The following is a 19,728-nucleotide window of genomic DNA, read 5'->3' on the forward strand; positions in this document are numbered from 1 at the left end:
AAAGCTAAAGAAGAGGGGTTTTATAAATGAGAGAAAAGACTCAAACTGTGGCTGAAAATAATGTTTCTACTGCCCTCCAGTGGTGGATGTTGTTATTGTCTGTGTGTAAATAAGTTCTTAACATTTAATATGTTTTAACGTACAAAATGGCTTATGTGTAGGCTGATTCTTGTTTGTGCTGCAGTCTCGAGCTGCAACAATTAGTCGACTAATCTATTAGTCGACCAACAGGAATAAAATCATTAACTATTTTGCTGATTGATAAATCGTTCAAGTCCTTTCTTATCTAAAAATGTCAGAAAATGCTGTTTTTTAGCCTCTGAAGAATTCAGATTTCCTGGTAAAAAAAAAAAATGAATATCTTCAGGTTTTGGGCTGACAAAGCAAGACATTTAAAGACCTCACCTTTGACTTTGAGGAACTGGGATGGATATTTAAAAATCTAGAAAATCATCAGCAGATTAATCGATAGTGAAAATATCGTCAGTTGCAGCCTTACTGCAGTCACTGTAATCTCCATGTGCACTAATTGATTCTTTGTGTGTGTGTGTGTGTGTGTGTGTGTGTTTTCCCAGGTGATGATCAGAGGGGAGGAGTGGCACTACATTGCCACCCAGGGCCCGTTAGCTAACACCTGTGCCGACTTCTGGCAGATGGTCTGGGAGCAGGGGGTCAACGTCATCGCCATGGTTACAGCCGAGGAGGTACATACACACATATGCCCACACATGGCACTCGCAGATGTGGACATTTTTCAGCGGCCAACAGCTGCCGTCTTTCTGTGTGTGAGAAATAGGATGACAGTGAGAGAATGTGTGTTTCTGTGTCTTTGTGTTTATGTATGTAAGTGTCAGAGTTCTTCCTCTATTTTATTTCTATCCTCATCCTCCCATCTTCACCCTCTCTTCCATCCAGGAGGGTGGCAGGTCCAAGAGTCACCGTTACTGGCCCAAACTGGGCTCCAAACACAACTCAGCCACTCACGGAAAATTCAAGGTGACCACCAAATTCCGTACAGACTCAGGCTGCTACGCCACCACGGGGTTAAAGGTCAAACACCTGCTGTCTGGCCAGGAGAGGACGGTCTGGCACCTGCAGTACACTGACTGGCCTGAGCAGGGCTGTCCTGAATATGTCCAGGGATTCCTCTGTGAGTGTCATCATTATCATCATCAGTTTGTGTGAATTGTAAGATAGAACAGGAAGTGATGAAACAATCACTATGCCTTCATTATTTTAGTACTTATTCACATTCTTTCAGAGGGTTAGACAACATATCACATTATATCTGTGGTAAATATGAAGCCAGCAGGCAGTTGTGCAGTGTGTATTTGCCATTTTATTAGCGAAGCCACATGCTTTGAAAAGATGTTATCATACAGCAAGTGAGCAACAAAAGCATTGAACAAATTCTCCCTACAGCGTACCTAGAGGAGATCCAGTCCGTAAGGAGACACACCAACTCCATGCTGGACACGTCGAAGAGTCTCAATCCACCTGTGGTGGTTCACTGTAGTGCCGGGGTGGGTCGCACCGGAGTGGTCATCCTCACCGAGCTCATGATCAGCTGCCTGGAGCACAATGAGGTGGGTGGACTGTGGACTTACAGGGCTGTAAAGTGTTTATCATTTTAGGATCACAGCTTGTATTTGACAAGATATATGTTTCACAAGTATCACATGAATTAATAAACAACTGCATTTATTTGGATGAAAAGCAAACTCACATGTCTTTTAACAGAGTCCAGATATAATGAAGATATTTCAATCAGTGAAAGTATGAATGTAACTCTTGAGTGTGTATTTGTACTGCACAGAGGAATGTAGCTCAACAGAATTGAACAGTTTAAACCCCCTAAAGGATTGTCTCTCATCTTTCTCTTCTTCCCTCCCCTTCAGCCCGTGGAGGTTCCCACCATGTTGTCTGAGCTGAGGCAACAGAGGATGCTGATGGTGCAGACCATCTCCCAGTACAAGTTTGTCTACCAGGTGCTCATCCAGTTCCTCAAGAACTCCCGCCTCATCTGAGCCCGGTATGCTGACCTTGACCTTACACGAGGTGGCAGAACGGCTCCAGATAACGACAATGGTAGTTTGGATTAGCATAAGGACTGTACAACAGATGCAGTGTAACTGATAGCTGGTTGGAAGCAGATACAGAGATCCATGTTGAGTTGTCAATGTGGAAGTTTATGGAAATTCTGGTGAAATTTCATACAAAACTCACTTCAAGGGAGGAAAGGATTTGTGGAGGCTAGAAATTGACGACCATTTCTTTCCCCCCTGGGTTTTTACTCCTGGACCTGGTCCTTCTGCGTGGAGAATGCACGTGTGTGTGTTTTCTCCATGCAGGGGTCTGTCTACGTGCCCCATGTGCTCTTGAGATTTCTTAACAAATATTTTGAGGAATACAATCTCGGTTTCAATTCGGATAGATTGCCTGCTACATTTCTCAGTCATTATTTAGCCATTATTAGAAATGGCACTATGCTGCATGAACAGTAGGTGGCAGCAGTATTATTACTATTTTCTATACTCTGAAAGAGTTTGCCAAACAAAAGTATTCCTTAAATCACTGTTCTAAAATGGTCCTTTTATTTTTAACAGAGTATTAATTAATACAGCAAATATTTACTTCAACATTGTAACAAATGTTTTTATTTATTTCTATCAAGATTGTGGCCATTGCCATTGAACAGAGCATCGGCAAGCATGTTGATCCTTGCCCTGTCAACCTTTTCATCTTCGAACTTGTCTTACTTTTGACTATATTTTTTTGGAAAGCCTTCCTCGTCAATGTCAAAAGGATCTCTTACCTTTTCCTTGATACATTTGTATTAAGATCCCGCTCCACATGCAAACACAGAGTGCGTTTTAGCGGTTTCTAACTCGTTTCTTGAATCACAGCTCGTTGCGATCAAACGTGTCTTATCACATTTCCGACCTAAAAGCATTTCAAGAGTCTAAAAAGTGTTTGTCCAGGTAAATGGAGATCATTTATAAATATAATTTCACAGTTGGCACTGGCAGTCGATAGAGAAATGGGTTCTTATACAGCAAATACTGAATACACTGTGTCATTGTGCCTTATTGAAACACGAAACAGCAGAAGCTGGCAGCCCCATCCTTGCTTCAGGGTTCTGGATGGGTTTGTTAAGCTAAATTCCTTTTTGTTTTGTTTTTTTACCTACAAAGATTAAATCTTTAAATTGGTGTTGGTTTTGTTATAAGAGCAACGTTAACATCTTAAATCATTTACCTAACTCTCAGGTAAGGATTTGGCAGTAGTTTGGTTTTTAAAGGATAATAGTATAAACATGACACGACTGACTTTGCCAAAAACAAAAGGCAGCCGTTAGTACTAATCTGATCCAATGTTCCTGGATCCTGTTTATAAAATTACACTCTGAAGAATTTCGTTTTTACATGTTACGTTAAATAATCTTTTTTATTTTTCTGATACAAAGTCAGCCATGTCCAAAGTAACTTTGTACATAATGGACATGTGAGAAAAGATTTCTACAAATGTTTTATATAGTTTCTTTTTTTGACTTGGTACCCTAAAAATACCGCAACATAATAAACTATGCATGCATTTTTATATTTCAATGTATATATTCTAAAATAAGTATAAGCTTTATGCTCTCTTGACATATAAGTGTTTTGTTGCACTTCTGTTCTCTTTGTGACAGTATTTCTCACACGGCATTCCACTGTTTGTTTATATTTAATTTTTCCCCTTCATCTTTCTTTTTTTTGGCAAAACTCCCAAATACCTTTCAAAGTATGTGTACATATGTTTTGTATATGCGTTTTCAGTGCATCAAGTCTTTTGTTTTTCTCTCCCCAGACATGTATGAAGCTGTCGTACTTGCTTATTATGCAATAAAGCCTTATTTTCTTTAAGACTGTGGTCACAAATTCATTTATTTTGGATGTTTTAAATAATTTCCTTTAGCTGGTAATATCGTGCGTGTGTTAGAGAGAGTATTGGAGACATTAATTGGCGCAGAGCCGTCACACAAGGTGCTAATGCAAACACAGTGCTTTATCCCATCCCTCCATTGTGACTCGGGCTCATTCTGCAGCTTTAATAGGCCCCTTGTGGCGAAGCAGCTGTCCTTATTGGCTGACGGGGATTTTGTTGCATTGACCCCCCTACACACATATGTAAACAACTGACTCTGATGGATGACTGGGTCCAGCTGATGTGTCAGTCACAAGCCAAAACAAACATGAAATCAAACAATTAGGAAAATATTGAATACACACTTTGTGGCCGACATGATTAAAAAGCACTTTTTACAATGAGATTTTTACATTTGCTAATAACTGAACATTAAATGCGAAAGTATCCTGCATTCAACAAACAAATAGGTTCTTGCATACATGACGCTGACGTAAAAAGTCTCAATATGCAAAAATCTGAAAATATTTTTATTGCATAAAACTTTGCATAAAAACATGAACTATCTTTGCTTCAGTACCAAAACAATTAGGAAGTGCTTTCAGTTCTGTGAAGCTCCTAATCAAAGGAGTGTCACAGCTGACACGTAGGGATTTATTCATTTATTTATGAATCATTTATTTCCTTTCTGGTCATTTTCGTGCCATCTCTTTGCTCAACTCTGTCAAGTACAAGTGATCCTTCCCGTGAGCCACCTCCATTATGGCCATTGCCTGTGTACAAACAAACAAATATAATTTTACAGCATATCGAACCTCACTATCTTTTCGGAACCAAGTACTAGCATCCAATGATTGATAATATTACCTGATTTGACAGATTCCTATTTAAATTTCAGGGCAAATTTTATTTAGATGAAGTTATTGAATCCCTTCTTTTGTTAAATTAAAACACGGGTTTTGGCGAGAAACATCTTTATATTCTAAGTAATCTTTTAGTATCTGTGCCAAAACTAATGTCATAATGAATTTTTCGGAGATACTCAGAACATACTGTTGCTCATCTGTTAAAATGCTTTATAGCTGCTGTATGAAAGTATGATGTAAAAAGTCTGCAGGTCATGTTACCTTCTTGAGAGAGCTGACTCCCACTGAGAACCTCTCTAGACCCATGTAGAGTCTGCCCAACTTCAGGTACATGGAGGACACATTCAAAGAGTAGGGTGGATACAGCTTGCTGCATTGGAAAGAGAGCAAACATATGATTACACTCAAACAGCTAAATCTGTGCTTTCAAGACATGGAAATAAGGAAAATGTCTTTCCAAGGTAATATACTGCATTTATATCACAAGAAACCCCCTAATTTCCTTTTCCAAAATCCCCTCTTCTTCCTATACTGAATGTAAAAGGGGATTTTTGATCAACTTCATAACTTTTCAATCCATCCATCCATCCATCGTCTACCGCTTATCCGGGATCGGGTCGCGGGGGCAGCAGCTCCAGTAAGGAACCCCAATCTTCCCTTCTCCGGGCCACATCCTCCAGCTCCGACTGGGGGATCCTGAGGCGTTCCCAGGCCAGTGAGGAGATATAATCTCTCCACCGAGTCCTGGGTCTTCCCCGGGATCTCCTCCCAGCTGGACGTGCCTGGAACACCTCCCTAGGGAGGCGCCCAGGTGGCATCCTTACTAGATGCCCGAACCACCTCAACTGGCTCCTTTCAACGTAAAGGAGCAGCGGCTCTACTCCGAGTCTCTCACGGATGGCTGAGCTTCTCACTCTATCTCTAAGGGAGACGCCAGCCACCCGTCTGAGAAAACCCATTTCGGCCGCTTGTACCCATGATCTCGTTCTTTCGGTCATGACCCAGCCTTCATGACCATAGGTGAGGGTAGGAACGAAGATTGACCGGTATATTGAGAGCTTTGCCTTCTGGCTCAGCTCTCTTTTCATCACAACAGTGCGGTAAAGTGACTGTAATACCGCCCCCGCTGCTCCGATTCTCCGGCCAATCTCTCGCTCCATTGTCCCCTCACTCGCGAACAAGACCCCGAGGTACTTGAACTCCTTCACTTGGGGTAATGGCTCATTCCCTACCCGGAGTAGGCAATCCACCGGTTTCCTGCTGAGAGCCATGGCCTCAGATTTGGAGGTGCTGATCCTCATCCCAACCGCTGCACACTCGGCTGCGAACCGATCCAGTGACTGTTGAAGGTCACAGACCGATGATTCCATAAGGACCACATCATCTGCAAAGAGCAGCGATGAGATCCTCAGGTCACCGAACTGCAACCCCTCTCCTCCACGACTACGCCTCGATATCCTATCCATGAAAATCACGAACAGGATTGGTGATAAAGCGCAGCCCTGTCGGAGGCCAACATTCACGGGAAACGAGTCCGACTTACTGCCGAGTATCCGGACACAACTCTCGCTTTGGGCGTACAGGGATTGGATGGCCCTCAAAAGTGACCCCCTCACCCCATACTCCCGCAGCACCTCCCACAGTATCACCCGGGGGACCCGGTCATACGCCTTCTCCAGATCCACAAAACACATGTAGACCGGATGGGCGTACTCCCAGGCCCCCTCCAGGATCCTTGCAAGAGTAAAGAGTTGGTCTCTTGTTCCACGACCAGGACGGAATCCGCATTGTTCCTCTTCAATCAGAGGTTCGACTACCGGCCGAATCCTCCTTTCCAGTACCTTGGAGTAGACTTTACCAGGGAGGCTGAGAAGTGTGATAGCCCTGTAGTTGGCACACACTCTCTGGTCCCCCTTTTTAAATAGGGGAACCACCACCCCGGTCTGCCAACCCCTAGGCACTGTCCCAGACTTCCACGCAATGTTGACGAGGCGTGTCAACCAAGACAGCCCCTCAACACCCAAAGCCTTCAGCATTTCTGGACGGATCTCATCAACCCCTGCGGCTTTGCCACTGTGGAGTTGTTTGACTACCTCAGTGACTTCCATCAGGGAAATTGACGATGATCCCCCATCAGCTTCCAGCTCTGCCTCAACCATAGAGGGCGTGTTAGTCAGATTCAGGAGTTCCTCAAAGTGCTCCTTCCAGCGGCCGATAACCTTCTCAGTTGAAGTCAGCAGGGTCCCACCCTTGCTGTACACAGCTTGGATGGTTCCTCGCTTCCCCCTCCTGAGGTGCCGGATGGTTTTCCAGAAGCACCTTGGTGCCGACCGAAAGTCCTTCTCCATAGCTTCTCCGAACTTCTCCCACACCCGCTGCTTTGCCTCTGACACGGCAGAAGCTGCCGCCCTTCTAGTCCTTCGATACCCTGCAACTGTTTCCGGAGTCCTCCCGGATAACATAACCCGGAAGGACTCCTTCTTCAGTCGTACGGCTTCCCTGACCACCGGGGTCTACCACGGTGTTCGAGGGTTACTGCCCCTTGAGGCACCTAAGACCTTGAGACCACAGCTCATCACCGCAGCTTCAGCAATAGAGGTTTTGAACATTGCCCACTCAGGTTCAATGCCCCCAACCTCCACAGGGATAGCTGAAAAGCTCCGCCGGAGGTGTGAGTTAAAGATCCCCAGGACAGGGGCTTCCTCCAGACGTTCCCAGTTCACCCGCACTACCCGTTTGGGTTTACCAGGTCTGTCCAGAGTCTTCCCCCACCCCTTGATCCAACTCACCACTAGATGGTGATCAGTCGACAGCTCCGCCCCTCTCTTCACCCGAGTGTCCAAAACATGCGGCCTCAGATCAGATGATACGATTACGAAATCGATCATTGACCTTTGGCCTAGGGTGCTCTGGTACCACGTGCACTTATGAGCATCCTTATGTTCGAACATGGTGTTTGTTATGGCCATTCCATGACTAGCACAGAAGTCCAACAACAAACGACCGTTCGGGTTTAGATCAGGGAGGCCCTTCCTCCCAATCACGCCTCTCCAGGTGTCTCCATCGTTTCCCACGTGTGCGTTGAAGTCTCCCAGCAAGACTACGGAGTCCCCTACTGGACTTTTCAAATCGACACAAATTCTCAGTTTTTCAGAAATTGTTGGACTCGCAAGTGAGATATAAAATATAAAAAATGTCAAAGACCAGGGAGCTCCTTGGTAGCCGATCTCTGACATGGTCTGGTGCTATATTTTCAGTGTTCACAGCTTCGACTTTTTCACCTGTAAGGTTTGAGGATCTTCTCGCCGTATCTAATAGCGCCAGTCTGGATCTTCCATGTAGAGACAAACCCCCATGGCCTGGTACATCATGTGGAGCATGTAGACATTGGCGTCATCAAATACGGCTCCCATCTCGTCCAGGCTCTGCTCACACATCTCCAGCAACTCACTAGGGGGTGCCACAGAGTCAAGGACTGCATCAACTCAAGCTGAGGTTTAACCACACAATGTAATAAGAAAGTGGACATAGCCATCGCGACGTCACCCATTGGTTAATGGACTACAGTTTTGAAGCCTCGAGTTATGCATTCTGGCCGTCTTGATTTTTGGTGGTCGCCATCTTGGTTTTTTGGAACCAGAAGGCACACAAGAGGGTGGAGTAAAGTACAAACAAATGTGGAACAAGACATTCTTAGGCGACAAAAATGCTACATGGACAGCGGCCAACGCCATGATAGCACCATGTCAATCCCAAACTAGCCACGTCTTAAAGTATACGCTGCTTTTTTGTATATTTTACTCTAAATGGGACCATAATTTACTAAATGAACATCATGTTGTATTGAAGAAAACTTGAAATTAGCGATTGAGACCATTAGGAAAATGTTTACAAAGATAATAAATCAAGTGAAAAGTAGAGTCATTTTCTCATAGACTTCTATACAATCTGACTTTTACAACCAGTGCCCCTGCTGGCCAATGGAATAAATGCAGGTTTTAGGCATTTCTGCATTTGCTTCCCTTTTCAGAACCTTAGGTTGCCACTTAGGTTTAACTGAAACATCAAAGGGCCTTAGATCATACAATCAGATGCTTTAGAGTCTTGTAAGTAACTTTGCTGAAGAATAACATTGAACATACCTGCAGGTGTTTTTTAAATTAAAATAAAAGTGCGGACACATTGTAAAACACAATAGACAACGTTACTTAGAGACATTAAAGGATATTCTTTATGTGTTTGAAGGCCCGGAACTCTCTGATGGTTTTCCTGGCGTAGCGCACCATGTTGCTGATGGCCTCTGGCTCTATGGCGTCATTCCGCTTACGTACTTTCAACTTTGCCTTGTCCTGGAGATGAAGACAGGACATCAAGCACGATAGTCACCCAAACTATAAAGTTTTGTTTCTGAATTTTACACAAGAATTACAATGGGAGTTGTATGATTCTTCACCCAGCACTGCTTGTAGTGTCTCACCTTGGACTTGGTTTTACATTCCTGGCATTCACAGGTGAAGTAATAAAACTCTCTCAGCCTGTTGTTGCGGTCGTCTGTTGGATAGAGGAGGTCGATGTAGCTGATGAGCACCTAAAGGTAGGCATAACACACAGCATACGAGAATCCTAAATAATGCACACGACATTTAATAATCATAATAAAATAATAGAACGTCTCAATGAACTGCCAGGTTGACGCTAAATTACATGTTACAAGGTCAGTCTGATAATAACTCCACTGGCTTCTTTAATCAGCTGCTGCATCCCCTCTTCAAACCACACACACTCTTCTTCTACAGCTTTGTGTTGACCGGTTTATGGTCTTGACACACTGTCCTTGACCCTTTTATTGTACACCAGCAGTGATGTCACGCTCTGCTCATGCGAAAGCCTGTCTTTGCCTTTCTCACAATGTCATGTCTCCTTTACCATTTTTTAGCTACTGTATCAACGATAAAACCGTCGGCATTGAGAATAAGACCAGAACCAAAACATATAAAGTTTGTTTCTAAGTTTTGAGAAACATAGTTATTCACTTTTTTGCTAAGAGTTGGATGAGAAGATTGACACCACTCTCGGGTCTGTACGGTAAATACAAAGCTAACAGTAGTAGCCTTTTAGCTTAGCTTAGCATAAATGACTGGAAACAGGGAAACAGCTAACATGGCTCTGTCCAAGAGTAACAAACTGTGTCAAAGTGTCTTCTGTTTGACTTACGGAAGTTCAATTTTGATCTATTCCTATATATTATTGGAAGATGAAAAGGAAGTATAGTGTCATTTTAATATAAAACATTTACTAGTTTAAAAGTAATTTATTATTTATTGTTAATTTGGATTCGGCGCAGGCTGATAAACCAAAATCCAATTTGATTTGTGCTCACAGACACGTTTAACACTCTCGTAATAACCACAGCTTCCTTCTCCACACACACACACACACACACGTGGAACAAAACCCAACCCCCTCTAATGGCAGCTGTCCCCTTTCCTCACTTCATCTCCCGGCTTCATGTTCTTCACCGCTCGAACCTCAGCCGACGTCCCGTTGTATGTTACTATGACGCTGGGAAGACAGCTGTGGTTTATCAGAGCCACACTGAGGAGACGGACACAAAAAGGGAAAGCAACAGAGAATATTTAAAAACCCAGCTCTCAACTTTCTTACAATTGATGAAGTAGGAACAGTGAGAAAAGTGTCATCACTTTATTTTTAGGTGCTTTTAACACTATGCTACAACTGCACTTACAGAGAGGTCTTGAGTGTCTCTGACATATGTTAGAGACCTTGCTATTATCTGGGGGGAAGCCTGGAAATAGCTTTTAAAAGGGAGTTGAGAGGGAAAAATCACTTTCAAACAGCCACAGCAGGGAGCTTATTGTACCATCAAATGACCACCTGGAGAAGAAAAGCTGTCTTGCCAGGAATTAAGAATATGGCCTCTTTGGATATATGATACATGTTGCTCTGAATACGGACCTTTAAAACATGAACAAATACTGCTAATAGAAGCACTCAGCATTCAGGGAGTAATAAATGGCTGTCTTTGTCCAGGGCGTTTTTTCAACTACAACTGGAGACCAAATCAAATGACCAAAGGTCTCAGAACAGAAAGAGGATACACATATCCAAAAAACTAAATACGCTGTGTGTGGAGGGGATAATGTACTGTTTGATATAATGTACCTTTTACATGTGTACAGAATGTGTTTGTATGCATGTGAGTTTTCCTTCTTACTCTGGGTAGACTGCAGTACCCATGTGGGACAGTTCATCATCCTCTATGGTGAAACCATTACAGGAAACCTGTTGAATAAATGACACAGGGAATAACATGAAAACAATGCAAAACCATATTACCAATCTTTTGCCTGTTTTACTTCAAATTATATATAAATTGTGATGTCCTCTTATCTTCTTAAACTCCAGTGGTTGATGAGGACAGCAAAAAAGAGAGAAATAATCTATAGACATTATTAACATCGTCGTGTGTGTGTGTGTGTGTGTGTGTGTGTGTGTGTGTGTGTGTGTGCGCGCGTGTGTGTGTGTGTGTGTGAGAGTGTAGTACTTGGGAGAAGAGTGTGAGAAGGTCTTTATGGTCAGGCAACTCCAAATGTTTGGTAAAAAAACGATGCAGTCCCGCAACATCACCCTCGTGCATCTCTTTTTTCTCGTTATCCACGTCCTCCACGTCTGTTACAGGAAGAGGGATTGTGATTCATCAAAAGTGTTTTTTTTACTTAACAGGGTAGCATGCATAGCAGTATTTATTTTAGACGAGGATTGCCTTTATTTCGTGACCAGTTCATTGACTTGAAATTTCTTGCTGCCATCCTGTGTATAACAGCTAACGTTGCCGTGCTCTCTGACAGGGTATCATATATATTTACATATTTGCTAATAAGTAATATTTGCAAATACAAGCTGTAGCAGAGCCAGAGATTGCATCTATTTATTCCAGGCTTTCTTCTTCCTTGTCACAACTTGGTGCCTACATAACCCACAATGCAACTTGATCGCCAACACTTGGGTCAGAGAATCGGGTGTGTTATGCAAGTAGGAGCTAATGTAGCATCAAGTCGCTATGAGGAGGAGCAGGCTACAGAGGTCTGGGAAGCTCACTTATTTCTGACTTTTTGTTTTTATCATTTTCAAACTTGTATTCTTTATTCCCAACTGACTGACTCAAGTGACATCATTTCTGGAGCAACAAAAGACTTTACAGGCTTTGATGTGTAAAATTGGTGGATTTCCCCATTAACACCATAGACTTTGTCTTTTATGCCACATACACCATATACTGTATACATGCAATACTTCCTTCACATCAGGAAATATTAGCTAATTTATTTCCTCTGATTTTGAACTGAACCTCAACTATGAATTCTTTGAATAAGACTTACTCGATCAAATACCATTTGACTTACAGACTTTCATGTAGGCAGCCCTGTATTTTAGTCTGAAGTGCTCCTGCTTCCCATTCAAGTTGTTACACTTTGTTATGTTGTCTCCTGGCCATTCAACCCACATCTATATGTATCTATATATGTATCATCTATATATATATATATATATATATATATATATATATATATATATATATAGATGTAGCCATTGGTGTTTCTCTGGGTCTAATCTGAATAGGTTGTGTTTTTTTAAGAGGGATATCTATGGACACTTAGGACAGAAGTACACACTTGAAGTCTCTGAACACTTTATACTGACTAAATCTGGCTTTATAAGGGTCGTCCCGAAGGAGAAAAGGTCAAATCACAAAGAAAATCACCCATGTGTGTTAACGGAGCAATTACTCACGTGATTGTAGCTCTTCTATGAGCAAAATCTTCTCCGAAACACATCTTTCTTTCTGCATTTTCTGTGAAGTAACAGCCATGAATAACATAAATGACCTCAATGAACCACAGTATTTGCGAGACAACACTCCAAAAGGACTTTGTGTCTTTTATTAACTGTCCAACCTTCTTGGCGAGGATCCGTGCCACCAGGCGTGATATTTCTGACGGGCACCAGTTCTCTCCGAATGCTGTCATGGCAGAGCATTCCAGCTTGTGCATGGCCCAGTCCCCTTTCTACTCACAAACACATAAATATTATAACAGAACACAAAAGAGAAACCCTGTAGTTTCAAACCGATTAAATTGTGAACATCTGCGGTAGAGCCAACTATTTACAGTTTAGGTCCCACCACAACAAAAGGCCTAACAGTTGGCATTTATGGCCCCGGAGCTACACTACCAGATGAAGCATTAAGAGCCTGGTGGGATGTGACTCCAGACTGTGTGGACCTATAATGTTATCCTCTCCCTCCACATGCAAACAGACCCATTCATTGACTGCCCGGCCACCCTCTCTGATTAAGTTTGTCATATGCTACCAGTAGAGAACATATTGTCACCTAAAAGAGTGGTTCTCAATTTTCTTTGAATCCTGACCCCCCCAAAATAGCACTGGGACATTTAAATCCCAACACATTTATCGCTCATAAACTGTCTGCCCCTCCTATGTCATTTCTTAATATCTTATTTGTTTTCTCAACAACCATCTGGCAATCCCTGGAAATGATCTGGCAACCCCCTGGGGGGGTCGGGATTCCAGGGTTCCTGCTCTCTATAGTGACTATTTTAGGTAATCTCAGACTCAATCAATCATTATCATTCCTCATGTGAGACTGCTTGTGTTCCAACATACAGAAGCTGTTGTAAAGGAAATACACAGTAATAGTTTAAAGCTACAATATAGGGTCCATTATCTTACACAGGAATCATTACATTACAGAGACATTCTGTCCCTCCCCCAACTGTTTCCCACCTGGCATTTCGCATTGCAGTAGAAGGCTTTCTTGCACTTCCCACATCTTGCCAAGCCTTCTTTCCTATTAATGACAAAAAATACAGGCTCTTAGCTTATGGATCGCAAACAGCATGCAATAAAAACGTACAGAAATTGACTTTTTCAGACACACAAACGTCAGACATCAGAGCTCCGTGGATATCAACCAGCATACAAAAGGTTGGTCTGCAGATATCAGACTCCAACGTTGTGAATGTCTGTATTTGAGTATCCACGTGTATGTGAGTATGTAGCTGCTTGAGTGTATAAGTGTGTGTATAGACGTTTAAACATTCAGCTCTATTACTTTGAGACAAGAAGCAGCAGTTGCTGGTGGCCCGTCGTAACTGATAGCAATGAAGAGCTTTAAAACATTCCGTGGTATTAATAGAGCTGGCCTTGTGACGGACCAGCTGTCTCTCTACCACATTGAAAAGTAAAGCGGTCTAAAAGTCCACTCATTTAATTTTTAAACACTTGCAGTCGTTAGTCGGGACATGTCTAACAAGTTGCTCAGTGGTGGGTGAACATGACAGGCTAAAGCTGGGAGCGCAGCACCTGATGTAAAGTGCGTCTCGCTGATGATTGGTTCTTACAATCAGAGTCTGCACTCTACACACAGAAGCCAATTAAAGTGAGCTGTATCAAACGTCATTGATTCTCAATGCGTTGTCTATAACTGTATCTATAAAGTCGTCTAGGCCGCTGGCTACCTTTACACTGAAGCTGTGTTTTCTAACTTATGGAAAATTAAATGATTGTCTCAGGATCTTAAAATGTCTCCTTATTAGGGGTGGAAGGGAAAGAAATCCAAATCGTTCAAAATGTTTTTTTTCTACAAAAGAAGAGAAATATTGCTACTTATGGACAGTGATCCGAAACACTACGTCAGTGAAGCATTATTGTGTGAATTGTTGAGAAATCACACAAAATACCAGTTTTACAGTGTTATTTTATGTACAATTTATTTTTAATATTGTTTCCGTGAAATAAAAAACATTTTAGTAGAAAGTTTTCATTTGTGCAAGTTTATTATGAATAAATGTTATTTTTTGCCTTTGTATGTTTACATTATTGCAATCAGTTAATATAACTTATTCAAATATAAAAACTCCATAATATTATAACCACTTTACTTTAATTTGGCACACCACCTTTAGAGTAGATACTGAAATCAGCACCCCTATGAACTGAATAGAGGATTGATTTTGAATAGAATCATGACTCCAAGAATCGAAGTTTTATCAAATTGTGAGATACCAAACGATTCACACCCCTACTCATTATTCACGTTTTTCTGCCAAGATGTAAAGATCTCTTAGAAATTGTATTTTATCTATGCGAGACTAAGCTCATTTTTGAGGTAGGTTTCTCTGTATTGCTTCAGGAGGTCAAAGAGTTTTGATTATGATAAGGTCGGAGAAAGGGTGATAGTGGTTTACAATAGGAAATTATACTTTTCCAAACAATATAAACAATGCCACTTCACAGAATCCAAACTGTGCACATATTAAGACTTTTGCATGTTTTCAGTTTAAAGGGAGATCATCAAAGCAACAGCATATCAATAAAAAAGGACACATGTTATAGTTTCATCCATAATGAACCTCCAGAAATAAAAAGACTGATTTCATGACTGATTGCCACCATTGCATATACATAGTGATCGATTGTATAATGATATTGATTTCTCACCAGCATCCATACCAACCTGTAGACTACGGGACAAAGACAATTATTAAGGCATTAGATATGATTGTATCTTATTGTTAACACTAACACCTATAGCCCCTTCCTTAATCACAACTACAGCTACAGTTGAAACACACTGTATCATGTAATCATGATGCTACTCAGGTAACACAATCTTTGGCTCATGTTCACTATTCATACTCCCACAGCTGGTCGGAGGGTAATGGCCACATATTGAACAGGATCTACATGAACCAGATAACCAAAATAGATTTCATGGGGTGACATTTTCATGACAAAGAGCCTATATGGTGTAGTGTGTGTGTGTGTGTGTGTGTGTGTGTGTGTGTGTGTGTGTGTGTGTGTGTGTGTGTGTGTGTGTGTGTGTTTGGTGGTCAATCGGCTATTTTTAAGACTCACTAATGAAGTCATTTGGTAAACAGAAGAGAATCTGGGAAGCAGTCGAAGGTAGTAGCGTCTTAACGTATGTGCATAGATCTAATAATACATTTAATGTATGTAATAAAGGTGTTGTGCAGCTACGGGATTACAGGTAGCATCAGAAAGAGTTGTGATTAAGGCTAAGCAAATTAAAATGAAATGCGTTGTCACAGCATGCATGGATAAAAATAGCCCGTCACTTACCTGTTGAAGCAGAACTCACAGTAGCAGCCTCTCTCCTTTACTGACAGCACAACAGAGTACGCCGGGGTGGAAAACAACAGCTCTCCAATTTTAAAGGGTTTAGTAACGCGGAGACCTCGCCCTTTACCGGGACTGTCAAACTTCTCGAGTCCCGCGATGCTGCCTGCCATGGTGCCTCCTTCGGGTTGAGTTCCTCCAAACTGACCTTTTTCTCACGAGGACCCGGGAGTGAAGTGGGATGTGGCGCCTCTGCTCCAATAGTTGGGGCGTCAACCTCCCACTAATAGTTCATAATGGCATCCTAAGGCATAGAAAGAGCCAGGTTGCACTTTTAAACAAACTAGTAAAATATAAAAAATGTTATGACATGTATGACTTTCTTATGAATTATTTTTACTGGCATACTACACACACAAAAAAAGTGGGACATACTATATTATTACATTTAACATTACACATTGTTATGACATACTATACTATGACATGTTTATGACATACTTTACTATGATGTTTAAATTACTTTTTTAAGGCATATTATGCAATGCATTTTTTAAAATGACATTTTAATGTTTTTATTATGACATACTATACTATGACATTTATTATGAATTTTTTGAATGGCATACTATACCGTGACATTTTTTATGAAATTCTTTTATGACATTTTTTTCGACATCTTTCACAACATACTACACTATTAGATTTTTGGTTTTTAAATAAAAAATGTATGGCAAAGTATACTGTGGCTTTTTTATGACTGTGTCTGTTGTTGGCATACAACAGATTATTATTTTTTACATACTATATTATTACATTTGATTACGATATACAATACTATGATATTTATTATGATTTTTTATGGCATACTACAGTATACCATGACATTTTCTCAACATCTTAAACAATCTACTATACTATAACCTTTCAATGACTTTTTCATGACATACTTTATTATGACTTACTATGAATACTTTTTAAAAACTACTATAGCATGACTATTTTATGACATTTTTTTTTACATATTTTATGGCATACTATACTATGAAAATTATTATGACTTTCAACATAACATAGTATATTATGACTTTTTTGTGACATACCTTTTGAGATATTTATGAAGTACTATAAAAGGACTTTTCTTATGCCATACTATAATATGACATGTATTGTGACATTTTTATGGCCTGTTATACCATGGCTTATTATGGCATACTTTATTATGACATAATATACAATGACTGTTGTGACTTTCAACATAACATACGATATTATGACTTTTTTTTGTGGCATACTATGACCATTAAGAATATAATATATATATATACTAAGAGGTTTTGAATAATATACTATATTTTTTATGACCTTTTTATGACATTTTATTGAAGCTTAAGCGTATGTTATTAAGTCTGGAAGACTATTTATTAAAAAATTATTCTCTCTCTTCCTCTTCATTCATGCTGCTGTTATGTACGCCCCTCCACCTCCCCATCACTGCAGAGTCTTCATCAGCTTCATCATTTCATCAGCTTCATCAGCCTACCAGTCTCAGCAGAATCATCAGCCACCACCAAGACCAGTGTCTGGACTCCATGGGGGGGTTTATCTTGCTGCTGCTGCTCTGTTGCTACTTTTTTATGACATACTATTATTATATATTTTTTCTTTTTTGTGACGTACTATGCTATGATTTATGATACTTTTATTGCTTACTACTCTATGTTGTTACGTTTTTATGATTTCTATATTGCATACTACACTATGACATTTTTTAGAACATTTTTACATTTTTATTTTATTTCTTATGACCTTTTTATGATACACTGTATTGTTACATGTATGGGATTTTTAAGATATTTCTTATGACATATACTACTACTATGGCTTTTTTCTTAATGACATACTATACTCTTAACTTGGTGAAATACTTAGTTCATAGTTAGTTAGTAACTAACTACACCCACTCTACATGAAACTTCTCTAAAATTAGGTATATTGTATAATTATCTTCTTTAAACTAAGAGGTGTTAGTTATATATGATATGTGCATTGTTTCCTTTGGATGTGTTGTATTCCACGACAATAGAAGAATACTTGAAATAAATAATATTAATTATGTGAAATAATAATGATTTGCCTGCTTTTGGAAGTTTCTTACATTCATACATCAGACCACCACCTCCAACATCTGATGCACACATACAGTTCATATGAAGCCCACAGTTCATGTCCTTAATGTTGATACTTTTTACTGCAGTTCAATAAGGCCATCTGGTGGCGAAGGCCAAGACAATATTTCTAGTTGATGCCTACCCTTTTGTTCAATTTAATTTAATTGTTGTGACAGCTGTGCATATGTAGATTATTTCACTGAATACATTCATGAAGTTGAGTATTCAAATGTAACACTGACCTTGATAAAATTATGCATTATATGGGGATACTTTGTTCATCATGAATATCAGACCAGGTTTAGATTGAACCCTCAAGTTCTTAGCTAGTGTCCACTTTTGTCATGTTGTGCCATCATGTGGGTGTGAATTGTAAGTGCAGCCTCTAATGATTGAGTTGCCCATCCGTGATGCATCACAGTCCACCAGTCACCTTGGGTACAGACAGATTATCCAAAAACACAGAGTGACTTGTGATTTTTTTGCACAGAGGTAGAGAGGGAGAGCTCGGGTCATGAACCTGATCTTGAGTAAATTGAAATATTTCATAAGCAACCATGCAAACACATTACACGCACGCTCGCCTGCTCTCTCTCTCTCTCTCTGTCTCTGTCTCTCTCTCACACACACACACACACACACACACACACACACACACACACACACACACACACACACACACACACACACACACACACACACACACACACACACACACACAGACCACTGTGAAGATTTGTCTGTCATCTGTATCTGAAGCTTTATCCAACCTTGCCCCAGTTTCAACTGATTTATTATAATTCCATTTTCCAGTCTTTCAATCTAAAGATTTGTTCCTCCTCATTTTTTAATAATGTGCAAGCAATGAAGGCATGTCCCTGGGAGATTATGTCGTCGTCTTTGGCGTCTCGTCTTGATTACATCAGAGGAACCTGATTTGATTTGGAAGAAACCCCCATGTTCCAGTACACGCTCTAGTTAGACCTCCCCACTGTGCTGATTTCTTGCTTTGTCAGAGGGGATGATCTTGATGAATATGATCTGAAAGAGAGGGAGGGAGAGGGGGATTAGGTGAAAGGATTATAATTTCCAATGACGAGAAATAATAAGAAACAATAAATCCTAAGTAGATTTAGTTCTCAAGGAAACCCTGTTAGGGAAAATCAACAGAATAAGAGACAGGACAGGAAAGAGACAGGACAGAGGTATTAAATAGATACAGTCGGCTTGACCTGTTTGGTCTGAGATTCCTCAACTCAAATTGAATCGATCCCACCATAACATTTGCACTGATTCAGAATAAATTGTTTTATACACCAGTTAATATAGAGTTCATCTGGAATTGAATTCAAAGTCAAATAGTGCTGCAAAGATTAGTTTATTAATCGATTAGTATTTTTGATTTTTAACTTTTTGAGTTATCTTTCAAGCGAATAAAACCCGTGGAGCTGAAGCTTTTCCAAAGTGAGGATTAGCTGCGATTCACTATTGTATACCATATATAAAGTTGCTATGTTTGTGTTTTAAATGTTGATCAGACAACAGGATATATGAAGACATTTCCTCATTTATGGGAAATTGTGATGAGAGTTTAATATCAAAGC

At 40.5% G+C, this 19,728-nt stretch overlaps 2 protein-coding genes across 3 annotated transcripts in view; one reads left to right on the forward strand and one right to left on the reverse strand.

Moving 5' to 3' along the window:
• LOC115029000 (tyrosine-protein phosphatase non-receptor type 14-like) overlaps window positions 1-3,905 on the forward strand; it is a 37,208-nt gene extending 33,303 nt beyond the window's left edge. For both annotated transcript variants that reach the window (XM_029462997.1, XM_029462998.1), the window contains exons 17-20: window positions 576-704; window positions 916-1,150; window positions 1,423-1,586; window positions 1,899-3,905. In XM_029462997.1, coding sequence (XP_029318857.1) covers window positions 576-704; window positions 916-1,150; window positions 1,423-1,586; window positions 1,899-2,027 — 657 coding nt within the window. In that variant the 3' untranslated portion in view covers window positions 2,028-3,905. The remainder of the gene's footprint in view (window positions 1-575; window positions 705-915; window positions 1,151-1,422; window positions 1,587-1,898) is intronic.
• A 504-nt stretch (window positions 3,906-4,409) lies between these two features.
• On the reverse strand, window positions 4,410-16,191 carry smyd2b (SET and MYND domain containing 2b). Its single transcript, XM_029462999.1, is given in 13 exon segments — window positions 4,410-4,679; window positions 5,034-5,142; window positions 8,054-8,094; window positions 8,096-8,229; window positions 9,001-9,121; window positions 9,250-9,360; window positions 10,265-10,367; window positions 11,008-11,075; window positions 11,338-11,462; window positions 12,585-12,645; window positions 12,749-12,859; window positions 13,599-13,662; window positions 15,957-16,191. Coding segments are annotated over 13 exon segments (1,299 nt in total). The 5' UTR covers window positions 16,127-16,191; the 3' UTR covers window positions 4,410-4,598.
• Window positions 16,192-19,728: the final 3,537 nt, after the last annotated feature.

The sequence above is a fragment of the Cottoperca gobio genome, chromosome 24 (assembly GCF_900634415.1).
Source record: "Cottoperca gobio chromosome 24, fCotGob3.1, whole genome shotgun sequence".
In the NCBI taxonomy this organism is placed as follows: Eukaryota; Metazoa; Chordata; class Actinopteri; order Perciformes; family Bovichtidae; genus Cottoperca; species Cottoperca gobio.